General features: G+C 48.6%; 1 protein-coding gene across 1 annotated transcript in view; it reads left to right on the top strand.

Moving 5' to 3' along the window:
- LOC125437096 (alpha-2-macroglobulin-like protein 1) overlaps nucleotides 1-12,597 on the top strand; it is an 89,825-nt gene that overhangs the window by 55,020 nt on the left and 22,208 nt on the right. The window contains exons 16-22 of the mRNA XM_048504465.1: nucleotides 1,762-1,883; nucleotides 2,409-2,460; nucleotides 3,514-3,597; nucleotides 4,589-4,765; nucleotides 5,688-5,769; nucleotides 7,208-7,364; nucleotides 10,454-10,528. Of these exons, the coding sequence (XP_048360422.1) occupies nucleotides 1,762-1,883; nucleotides 2,409-2,460; nucleotides 3,514-3,597; nucleotides 4,589-4,765; nucleotides 5,688-5,769; nucleotides 7,208-7,364; nucleotides 10,454-10,528 (749 nt within the window). The remainder of the gene's footprint in view (nucleotides 1-1,761; nucleotides 1,884-2,408; nucleotides 2,461-3,513; nucleotides 3,598-4,588; nucleotides 4,766-5,687; nucleotides 5,770-7,207; nucleotides 7,365-10,453; nucleotides 10,529-12,597) is intronic.

The following is a 12,597-nucleotide window of genomic DNA, read 5'->3' as shown; positions in this document are numbered from 1 at the left end:
GTGTCTTGAGAATGGATGCTCTCCTGGTCCTGATCAGTCAATCAAGAAATGAGTTTCTACTGCAGTTGTTAGAGGTGATTTGGACCCTTTCTTTGAACCCAGCTGAAATTTGTAATTTCTCTGTCGGGAAGGGTGGGGCAGCCGGAGTGGGTAACCGTATAATCTGCCCCTTACTTTCCCAGACATCTATTTTGAAGCAGGATTGCTGTGGAGGAAAGGGTGGGGGTAGGCGGTTTCCTTTCCAGCCAAGATTTTTGTCCCTCTCTAACTTCTTCTGATACAAATTAGGATGATTATACACTGGTGCTCTGCCTCATGCTGAAGGGAGATTCGCTTTGGGGCAGAGCTTCTGTTATGGACGCCCCCCCCCCCCCCCCCCCTTACTGCAAAGCAGATCCTATAATCAGCGCGTGGGGGTGCTCGTATAAATCACAGACCTGTCGAAGACTGACTTTAACAACCGGTTCTGCCAAGTGGTGCAAACAAATCACACCAGTACATAATCTCCGCTGTTTGTCAGAGCAGGCAAAGAGCAAACATTTCCTCTCCTTTGCAAGGGAGATAGAACAAATGGCCCTGTGTAATTCTTTGCTTCGGCGTTTTGGCTCCCCCCGCCCCCCACCTCCCCTGCTCTTCTCCCACTCTCCCTGATGATTGGGGAGAATTTTAAAAACTTTATTTTAACTTCCAGCATTTCTACCATATTAGATCTGTCAAAATAATGATAGATCTAATACAGGAAAATCAAAATAACAAGCCTCTCTGTTTCCTCCTGTTGGAGCAGCAGAGGCAGGATGTGTGTGTGTGTGTGTGTGTGTGTGTGTGTGTGTGTGTGTGTGTGAGAGAGAGAGAGAGAGAGAGAGAGAGAGAGAGAGAGAGAAGGGGGAGGGAAGAAAATATCAGTTCTAGGACATGGTCCCCTTCTTCAGCAGAATGTGGTCCAAAAATTGCTTTGCCTCTTTAATTTTGGGAGATTATTTTTGTAACGGGGCTACAATATTGGTATAACTGCAATGGCAGCAATATCAATATAACAAGAAGTTAAAGGTCTTTAACAAATCCAGCAATCTTACAACTGTGCCTTTAAGAATGAGTTGAGGGGTGAAGTTAGGAGAATCAAGAAAAGAAGATCTGGGAGAGTTCAGCAGGCAAGCTGTCTGGCAGGCAGTGCTGTGTCTCCTTGCATGTAAATGAAAAAAGCACAAGGAGACCCCACTACAACCCCACTGCGCAGCAAAGAGCCATGAGGTAAATGTTCCATGCATAACGGGCCTCAGTATCATCGGTGTGGTATAATCTTAAGAGTGCTGGTCTCTCATCTGGAGAACCGTGTCTGTTTCCCTACTTCTCCACATGGCCTTGGGCTAGCCACAGTTCTTTCAAAACTCTCTCAGCCCCACCTACCTCAGAAGGGGTCTGTTGTGGGGAAAGGAAGGGAAGGGGTTTGTAAGCCATTTTGAGATGTCTTACAGTTGAGAAAAACAGGTTATAAATCCAAACTCCTCCTCCTCTTCTTCTTCCAGTGTGCGGGGGGTGGCAGGAGACCCTCCTTCACGTGCCCTGACCTGCCGTCCATAGAAGAGTGGCGTGGGGGGTGCAGGTCCCAAGGCTTGGTTGCAGCAGTGGTGTCAGAGGGAGGCCAAGCTCATCCCACTGACCATGAGCAACTGCACCTTCATTGTGTGCCTGCGCATGGATATGTTGGGGTCTCACTTGAGAGTCCACTGTTCAGTGAAGCCCCCCATTTCCCCATTCCTGCAGGACGTGTCAACCTCTCGGTAACTGCTGAGGCCGAGGAGACGCAGGAGCTGTGTGGCAACAGAATCTCCGTGACCCCTGCACATGGCCGCTCCGACACTGTGATCAAGTCCTTGCTTGTCAAGGTCAGTGTGGTCTCCTCAGGAGTTTGGGCTTGTGGCGGACAGCTGTCAAACCCCAGCAGCTCTTCTTGGCCCTCCCAAGAACACTTTTATGAGGTGCTGTGTGGTTTCCGGACTGTCTGGCCATGTTCTAGCAGCATTCTCTCCTGATGTTTCGCCTGCATCTGGCATCTTCAGAGGATCATCATCTTCAGCCACAGATGCAGGTGAAACGTCAGGAGAGAATGCTGCTAGAACTCGGCCAGACAGCCCGGAAACCACACAGCACCCCAGTGATTCTGGCCATGGAAGCCTTCGACAATACTTTTATGAGGATTCTTTCAGTGCCTGAGAAATCTGGCCAGGGGTTGCCATGTTTTGTGGGCTCCGGTGAGGGGGTTCAGGTAAATGTGGCCCAAATGAAGCAGCTCTTGGGGGGGGGGGGGGTTGGCAGGGGGAAGAGGAGAATGGGGAGGGAGATGCCTCTGTGGTGTCCACTGTGCACAGAAGGGGCAGATTCAGGACCCACAACTTTTTTTCCTTCCACAGCCAGAAGGCATCCTCAAGGAAGAGACCCACAATTCATTCCTCTGCTCCTCAGGTAGGGCCAGGATGCCTCAGGATAGCTTGGCTAGCAACTGTGCCACAGAGAATCTTAAGCAAAGAGAGGGTTTCTATGGGTTTCATTGAGTTGTGCTGCTGGTACCCAGCGGTAAGGGCCTGTTACATCAATGAGAATCAAGAACGTTTCAAGAGCTTTATTGGAACCGTGTCAGCCCAGGGCTCAGATAGCTGAAACTGGAATTTTGGCTCTCTGGCCTCTGGTATATACCTGTAAGTTACAGAAAGGTTCAACCCAGAATCCCCCCATCCTCGCATTCCCACAATATCAGCATGTGAAAGGACAGTGGGAACAGAGGCATTGTTTAGGACCGACAGTTCACTCCTTCAGGAAGGCAGATAAGGATGAACGGTTCAGCTCTATTGACTAGTTCCATGCAAGTAGGGGGAGGCCTCCGCAGCCTTGAGCGATGATCATGGCTGGGCCATCTGCAGCTGAGGTGTGGACATGCAAGCTGCCGGGCCCAGAGTGGCACACGCCTGACATCAGCCCTACTTGGGCAGGTGAGATTTACTTTTCTGGCCCAGATCTTGGGTCACTAGACCAGCATGAGGAGCTGACTTTTCCAGGCAGGTGGAGGAGAAGGAAGGCCATGCACGGAGGCCACAGATTTTTGGCCTCTTGATGTTCATTCCTTGTACCCTATCAAGACACCTTGTGCTGATTCAGAGTGTTGGTCCATGGGCCAGCCTTTGCAGACTCTCCCTCAGCAGTTCTGTGCTGATTTCTGATGTGGGCCAATGTCTGTCTCCAAGTCAGCTCTCCGGTGGTCCAGCTGGGGCCCAGGTGGGAGGGTCATCTCAAACTGATCCCTGAGCTTGAGCAAAATGCCAGTGAAGCTGTTTTGCAAATGCAGGTCCCCTTTGCTCACTCTGGGAACGTGACTCCAGAGTAGCAGCCGGGCGCTCGAGGTGCAAACGTTGCTGAGGGGAGGATGGGAGGCAAGAGCAGAAGTCCCTCTGGCCCGTGGATCCTGCCCACCACGAGGGGTGCTCTGAATCTCTGCTAACTCCGGCTGTGTGCTCTTCTCAGGGGATGCTGTGGTGGAGGACGTTTCTCTCAAGCTACCCGAGAATCCTGTGGAGGACTCTGGCCGAGCCACCTTCTCTGTCATCGGTGAGGAAATGGGTCTGGGTCCTTCCTGGGAGGTGCAAGCGGACAGCCCACTCCTTGGCCACGGGAGGGGCAGGGATGGACACAGGAGAGACAGGCCGCCAAGGTGTCGATTGTGTTGTGATTCACTCTCTTGCCCTCCAGACGGTTCGCCCTTCTCTGCCCTCTCCTCAGGAGTTTGGTTTCCCACAGATCCTTCCTGCCAGCTTGAGGGGGGAACTATAGCGGGATCTTAGTTGGGGGCTGCCCTCTATGTGCACGTGGCTTCCTTATAGCAGATTTGCCCCTTGTTCCTCTCATGGCTTTCGTTGACGTTTAAGTCGTCGGCAACCTGATTTTCATACACGGCTCTCTAACCTGTTATTTACGTCCAGATTCTCCACAGAAAAGTAAGAGAACCAACACACCCATCTGATTCACAAAGATAAAGTTCTTAAAATACAATATGACTGGAAAAACAACAACAAACAGACTATTGGGGTATTCCCAGGCATATCCTGACAGAAGCCCCGTGATTTCAGTTCAGCAACTTTTCTAGGGTTGTGGGGTGACTCAGGGGAGCATCTGCATCCCATTAATTTTGGGAAGCCTGTATTTGTTGTGGGGGAGGGTGAAGAGGAAAGACAGAGCTCCCAGGATGGGGGCTCCCTAATATTGGGACGGCTGCTAAGAGGGCTTTCCTGAGGGTCCTCAGAATTGAGCTGCCTGGAGCCGAGTTTTTTCCCGGTTTACAAGGCATCCCCGCTCCCCCTGGGCCCAGTTGTTCCTGCTCATGTCTGCACATTTTGCCAAGTTCTGGCCCTTTCCTGGCGCCTTATCTGGAGTTCAGACCCAGTATTTCATCTGCTGTCCTACTGGATTTTACTCCACAAGTCTTCAGATGCTGCCAGGGAGAAGGTTGTGTCTGGATTCTGTTCAGGCGGGGGTTAGAAGAAGGGCTGTCCAGTCCCCTGAGCTTAATGTGTATTTCCTTCCCCCGACCGGTGACCCTCAGGTGACATCCTGGGCCCTGCACTGCAGCATACAGACCGGCTTCTTCAGATGCCCTTTGGCTGTGGGGAGCAGAACATGGTCAAGTTTGTCCCCAATATCTTCATCCTCCAATACTTGGAAGCGACCAACCAGGCGACTCCTGAGACCAAGGCCAAGGCCTTGGAATACATAAAGAAAGGTGAGATTTATGTGTGTATATATGTAACTATGTATGTATGTCTTTTGTTTAGAGGATGACTCCCCTGCCCTCTTGCTTTTGAAAAGCGCCCAAGTTGTCTTGCTGCAGAGCTTCAGTCAGGGGTTTCATGGACAGGAGAGTGTTGGCTTCCCCAAAGGGATGTGGGCTGAGTGAAGAGAGGCTGATTGTGGTGAGAGAGTCGAGGCGCCCACAGAGAGAGTCATGCCCCCACAGAGGCTTTTGTTATTCCCCCTTTAAACTTCAGTTTCCCTACAGTTAGTATGGTTTTAGTTTATTGTTAAGTCTTCTATGGGAGGGTATTTTAGTTAGCCCCTGCCCTTTAAGACATTTCCCAGTTAGGCAGTTCCTTTTTTAGCCAGCTACCCCCTGTTTTTGTGTAGTCAGTCAGTCTGAGTGAGGTGCTAAGGGTAGCTGGTGACCAGAATATCTTTATATGGTGGTCCAAAGAGCCCAAGTCAAGTTTAGCAACAGTTAGAGCAAAGATAAAGACTGAAAGAGCTGAAAGGAAGCAAGACACAGTGAAAAACTTTTGCCATGACCAAACTTTGTAAACATTTTTTGTGGAACAAGCAGGAATTTTTAGGAAAATGAAAGTTGCACAGTTTTATTCTGAAATGGAGTGCAAGGAAAATTACTGAAGGGTTGTTTAGAGACTAAGGTGCATTATGTGACAGCATGTGTAAGATAGACCTAGGACAGTGTTAAAAATATTAGACACCTTGGACTGAGGCCCCCTAGATTTTGAGACCGAAGGCTTCGGCCTGACAAACCTATAGGTAAATCCAGCACTTCCTAGAGGTGTGAACCATTGTGAGCCCTTAAGACACATCAGAGATTGAGCTCCTGAAACTAGAGTACAGGCGAGGAGCTCAAAGGTAGTTTTTTGTCCTGCCTTCCTCAGGGTACCAGCGCCAGCTGCTCTACCAACATGACAACGGCTCCTACAGCGCCTTTGGTGAGCGCGATGATGAGGGCAACACCTGGTGAGTGAACGGGGCTGATGCCAGCCAGCCAGCCAGAGCCATGCTTGTCGGATGAAGAATGGTCTGGGCGTGTCTCTCCTTCCAGAGACATTCATCCGGCCACAAGGGTCTCACATGGAGGTCTCTCACATCACTTGACCCTTTGAATTGGAAATGACAGGAACGGAACTTGGGCCTTCTTCATGCCCAGCAGATGCCGTGTCTCTGAGCCACAGCCCCACCTCTGAGGATACTGAGGATACAACCATACTCTGTCTCAGAAAAAGATATTAGCATGGTCAGTTGAGGTGCAGTGGTCAAGAAAATTGTATCCTTTTGCATTAGAATATAATCCCAAACAAATATGAGAATTATCATTCATTTTTACACACTGCCTTTTCAAAACCATTATTTTGTGCATTATTAAACTGAATTCCAAAATATATTTTAAAATTTTCAAATGGAAGGGGGGTGGGAAGCAGGGCTAGATAGGCATTAGGGCCCAGATGGCGCATTCTACAACAAAGAAGGACCAGCATGTTGAGAGGAATATACAACCCTACTAACATCTTTTTCTGAGACAGACTATAGTTAGAGGCTAAACTGTAATCCTAAAGAGGGTTCCTCCTGTTTCATCCCATTCATTCCAATGGGCTTATACCGGAGTGACTCTGCTTACAGGATTTCACTGTGTTTCGAATCTCCCCTCAGACATTTCATTGCATTTGATATCAGCATTCTTCATTCAGTCTGGCAGCCAAGGGAAGATGCTTCCAGCACTGGAGGTGCCCATTTTTTTTAGCTCCACCCCCATACCTGTGTCCTCCAGTTTGTTTTGTTAGATTTAGTTTAGAATTATGGATCTGCCCAGCATTGTGTGTGAGTGCAGCTTATAGAAACTTCCCAAGAGATAAAGGTAAAAGGTAAGACTTACATTTATTCAAGCAGCTCCAGTTCACAGCTTTGTTCCAGGAAAAAGGTAGATAGAAAGCGATAATCTCCTTGCCCTTCCCCCCTCACAACAAACACCCTGTGAGGTGGGTGGGGCTGAGAGAGCTCTGAGAAGCTGTGACTAGCCCAAGGTCACCCAGCTGGCCTGTGTGGGAGTGCACAGGCTAATCTGAATTCCCCAGATAAGCCTCCACAGCTCAGGCGGCAGAGCGGGGAATCAAACCCGGGTTCCTCCAGATTAGATACACGAGCTCTTAACCTCCTACGCCACTGCTGCTCCAGACAAGGATATAAATGGCCTCAGGCAGAATGGGGGAAGTTTCAGAGGGCAGCCGTGTTGATCTGCAGCAGAACAGCTAGATTCAAGTCTAGCAGCACCTTAGAGACCAACGAGTTTTTCGGGATATATGGTTTCAAGAGTCAAAGCTCCTTTTGTCGTATCTGAAATGCCAAATATTGGGCTCAGAGAGCTGAGTGGTTCCCCCCCCCCCCCCATCTGCTTCCACAGGCTGACAGCTTTCGTGGCTCGGGCTTTTGGCCAGGCCAAGTCCTACATCTTCATTGACGAGAAGCACATCCAGGACACCGTTCGCTGGTTGGAGAAGCACCAGCTTCCCAGCGGCTGCTTTGAAAGTGTAGGAAGGCTCTTCAACAATGCCCTGAAGGTACAGACACTGAGCTGCAGTAGATGTCTAGGTGCATTGAAATGCAACCCAATGCAGCCCCATCACAGTTTATTCAACATCTGGCTGAAAATGTTTCCTGTACAGCTTTCTATTGAAATCGCAGGAAGCAAAGTATTTAATCCCAGCCTGGGTCCAGGTCAGTGGTATAATTCCTCTAGTTCCTTTGCACACGTTTGACCTCTTCTCTTGTGGTTCATGTTAAACCCTGAGCATTTGCTTCCAGGGTCAGGTCCTTCATGGACACTTACCCAAGTGGAGGGGCAATTCCTCTGCTGTGCAGCCGCCACAGCCCTCCCCGGAGCTGAGATGCGGCACTGGACACTGCGCCAGCATCTCAGCCCCCCTGCTGCCACTGGTATAGTAGGGGCGGGCTGGGGCGGGGCCAGGGGACTATCGGCTCCCTCCCGGCCATTCAGCACATTGTGCCAGTGGCTGAGAATTGAGACTTAAGCCACCCTTTTGAGTGACATAAGTCTGTCAAGCCTAATAGAGGCTTCCCGGTGGTGGGGAGACTTTTTCACTTTTTGAGCCTCTCCGTGCCTCCGGGGAGGCTGAGTGCGGCTGCAGAGGTGCAGCTGGGCGCCTGGCTCTTGGGCGAGCTGTGAAACTGGGGAGGGCAGCCACAAGGAAGCTGGAAAAGATTCTTCAGTGCACGGCTGTGTCACGGTCAACCAAGATCATGAATTCTTGCAGTAGTTTTCTCTACGCTGGACAATGAAGAAGGCTCCCATAAGCATAAGCATAAGCATTTTATTGTCATTGTGCACGCACAACGAAATTTACAGCAGCATTCCTCGATGCACACAATTTCAGACTCATACAATTTCAGACTCATGCAATTTCAGACTCATACATCATCATCCTCCACCCATCCCTACATAGCCCCAAATACATCAATATGAAGCAGCGGAGTTTAGCATAGCCACAGCTCTAGAGTAGAAGCTGTCTCTAAGCCTCTTTGTCCTAGTTCTGAGGGCCCTGTATCGTCTGCCAGATGGTAGCAGTTTAAAAAGAGAGTGTGCTGGATGAGACGGGTCCCTTAGAATATTTTGGGCTTTATTTAGACTTCGGGCATTATAGATTTCTTCCAAGGAGGAGGGCAGCCGATAATCCTTTGTGCAGTATTGATCACCCTTTGGAGCGCCTTCCTATTCGCCACTGTGCAACTGGAGAACCATACACAGATGCAGTAGGTTAGGACACTCTCTATAGCACAGCGGTAAAATGACACCAGAAGTTTTCCATCTAGTTGTTGCTTCCTTAAAAGTCTCAGAAAGTACAGTCTTTGCTGGGCTTTCTTAACCACCGCGGTAGTCTGTACTCCCCAGGTCAAATCCTCTTTAATCATAACGCCCAGGAATTTAAAACTAGCCACCCGCTCCACTTGATCTCCATTTATAGTCAAGGGCTGAATTTCTGAGCTATTCCTTCTATAGTCCACTATGAGCTCCTTTGTCTTGTTAGTGTTAAGAACCAGGTTATTTTCCCTGCACCATGAGAGCAGTCGGTCCACTTCATTCCGATAGGCAGACTTGTGTCATCAGCAAATTTGATAATGGTGTTACTATGATAGACAGGAGTACAATCATATGTATAAAGGGTGAACAGTAAAGGGCTCAACACACAGCCCTGTGGCGTTCCCATATTTAGAGTAAGAACTGAGGAAACCCGATTTCCCAGTCTAACCCTCTGGGAACGTCCAGACAAGAAGTCCCTAATCCACAAACAGATTGAATGTGAGAGTCCAAGATCCACAAGTTTTGTCACCAGTCTTTGTGGCGAGATTGTATTAAATGCGGAACTAAAGTCCGCAAAGAGCATTCGCACATAATTCCCCTGCTGTTCCAGATGCGTCAAAGCTGTGTGGAGGCTAATGGCAATGGCGTCCTCCGTAGATCTATTAGTCCGATATGCGAACTGATGTTTATCAAATGTATCTGGAAGGCAAGAACTAATATGCCTATGGACCAAGAAGAAAGTAGGTCCCTTTGAAATGTGTTGTTGGAGGAGAGTTTTACAAACACTGTGGGCTGCCAAAAAGACAAATCAGTGTTCTAGATCAATCAAGGTTCTAGGTCAAATCAAGCCTGAACTGTCCCTAGAAGCTAAAATGTCTAATCTGAGGCTGTTGTACTTGAATCATGCTATGAGAAGACAGTCACTGGAAAATCCAGAAAGGCCGGGAAAAGTTGACGGCAGCAGGAAGAGAGAAATTCCCCGCATGAGAGGATGGGGCTTTTTTGCCCAGCAAGGCTTCCAATTGACTATTGGAGATTTAATTGGCTGGAGATTTCATTTTTTAAAGTGTGTTTTGGCAGCAGCTGCTGCCACAACACAACACACTGTATCCTTGTATTGTCGAAGGCTTTCACGGCCGGAATCACTTGGGTTTTTTTGTTTTCCGGGCTGTATGGCCGTGTTCTAGCAGCATTCTCTCCTGACGTTTCGCCTGCATCTGTGGCTGGCATCTTCATGCCAGCCACAGATGCAGGCGAAACGTCAGGAGAGAATGCTGCTAGAACACGGCCATACAGCCTGGAAACCACACAGCACCCACACTGTATCCTGTTACTGCAGTTAGGCTGTGGCAATAATTTTGTGGCTGGTTTCATCTTCTGTGGCAGCCATTTTGCTACCGTGCCCACCGTGCCATGTCAGAATTCCAAAGGGGCCCACAGGCTCAAAACGGTTGGGAGCCCTTGTTTTTAGAAGATTGCTCTGTCGTTTGCACAGGCAAGGCACTGGACAGAAAGCCCTGACGGCATTAAACCATAAAGCTCCATCTGGCCACCCCTGTTTTTTTTTTAAAAAAACCCACTTGGTGGGGGCCAGGACAGGTGTCACCATATTGGGGACCTCTGGCTCAAAGTGTCAGCTGAATGAAGCACGAGAGCATGTTGAACAGGCTAATATTATCCTTCCCACTAGAGGTTCAGACAATGGAAGTTCAGGTTTTTGTCTTGTGTAGGATATTTCTGGAAATGGCAAGGGGGAAATCTCTTTCTCCCGAGGAGGGAATGAACCCTCGTGGGTCAGCTTGGTTCTGATGCTTTCCCTTCGGTCCACAGGGTGGTGTGGAGGATGAGTACTCGCTGACAGCTTATGTGACCGCTGCGCTGCTGGAGGTCCACCTGGACAAGAATGTGAGTCTTCTAGTGATGGACTGATTGAAAACATTTACTATATTCTGTCTCAGAGAAAGATATGAATACAGTCAGTTGAAGTGCAGCGGTTGAGAAAATTGTATGCATCCGCATTAGAATATTGTCCCGAACAAATGAGAATTGTCATTCATTTTTATGTTGCTGCCTTTGTCAAAACCATTATTTTGTACATGATTAAGCATGGTACGTTGAATACCCAAATGTAGTTTTATTTTCAAACTTTCAAACAGAAAGGGGGGAGCAGGGCTAGATCGGTACTAGGGCCCAATAAAGAAGGTCTGGCATGTTGAGTTCTGTGGTGGAGGAATATACAACCCTACCAATGTCTTTTCCTTTACTCAAAATGGCTTGTGAACATAGAAAAACACATAGAATAAAAAGCAGTAAAAATGTAGAAACCAACATTTAAAATCACTACTCAGGGACTGTCTTGAACTGCCTCTTGAAGGTCAAATGTGAGGGGGCCAAGCGCACCTCCTTCACCTGAGAAGACCCTATGAATCCACCAACAGAATTTCTTTGACAATGGAATAGTCAGGAGGGCGTCACCCTGTGATTTTTATGTACAGTATTTGTATCCTGTTTTTCAACACAAATGTTCTTAAAAATCATTTACACAAAACAATAGAAGCTGAAAACAGACCCAAAAAAATAAAATAACAGCAGATGTCAGCAACATAAGAACTCAGCTGCCAAGTACTTGGCGAAATAAAGGTTCTTTATCTATTCTTACCAAAAAAGTACACCTATGTCACTGTATAAATGTATGAGCATCCCCACACAGGTAGGACTTCAACCTGGAATTCAAATGACCCTCGGAGCTTTGTATACACGGTGTGATTTCAGCAGCCTTGTGGAGTTGGTTAGAACCAACTGTTATAGATGCTTTCCACACAAAGCTCCTAAAATGTTTGTAAAATGTTTTCAACCCCCCCCCCCCCCCCCTTGTCCATACTCACCTCTTGGAAATGATTCCTGACCACTGTTTTGTGATTCCCCCCTTTTTTGAGCTCTGTCTTGAATCGGTGCTTCAGTGCTTCACAGCCACGCGTCACAGTTTATACTCCTCATATCAGAGGCGTACCAGGGGGAAATGGTGCCTGGAGCAGATGCTGCACCCCCACCCCCGTGCCCCCCACTTACCTTTGGAAGCTGCAGGAGCTGCAGGGAGGCCGGGGGGGGGGCGGGACTCGGTGGTGGGCTGGCTGCTGCCCTCCCTGGGAGGCAGACACCAGCCTACTGCTGCAGAAAACAGCTTGTGCCCTGGCAGAGGGGGAGCCACCGGGCGCTGACCCTTTTGCCACACCACAGGAACCTGGCCGGCGGCCAATGCCCCCATGACATGTGCCCAGGGACATGGGTGACCCCATGTCCCTAATAGCAATACACCTTTGCCTCATATACTCAGTGTTTCAAAGATTCCCCCCTTCAAAAAATAGAAGAACAAACAGAGAAATGCTGTAAAGATGTGGAGAACGGAGGGAGCTCAGAAAATGGCACCCAGGAGGAGGTTCAGGGAAGCAGAGGAGCTTGGGAAACGTAGTCAATAGATAGCACAGCAACTGGGCAAGTTTTCAGAACGTTTCAGCCAGAGAAACATTTTAAAGGGGGATTCATTTAAAATGTTTGGAGAGTGGAAATAAAATGTTTGGGTGTAAAGACATTGCGGAACTCCACGGAGGAAACAACGTTAAGCCACTTTCGTTCCCCACTGGGGAGAAAGGTGGGGGTACAAATGAAGTAATTTTTACAAATAGCACTTTGCTGTGGCTTTACCCCATGAAATCTGTGGAAATGCTGTGTAAAGATGGTCTCTAGTAGACATTCAGGAGCACCAAAGTGCACCAAAGTGCAAAAGACAACCAGCCATGTAGCAGCTTGACAATAATGACGGGATCACCGCTTCGCAGCAACACACGGAGATAACTAGAGGTGGCTCCAAAGCATTCACCAAAGAAACCTCCTGGTATGTTGATGACCAATGAAACATAAGCCTCAAAATGTCTCCAAAAAGATGTGACCCAGGCTCACAAAGTCCAGCTTCCAGT

This window comes from Sphaerodactylus townsendi, linkage group LG07, assembly GCF_021028975.2.
Source record: "Sphaerodactylus townsendi isolate TG3544 linkage group LG07, MPM_Stown_v2.3, whole genome shotgun sequence".
NCBI classification, from domain to species: Eukaryota; Metazoa; Chordata; class Lepidosauria; order Squamata; family Sphaerodactylidae; genus Sphaerodactylus; species Sphaerodactylus townsendi.
This window is presented reverse-complemented; position numbering and strand designations above follow the sequence as displayed.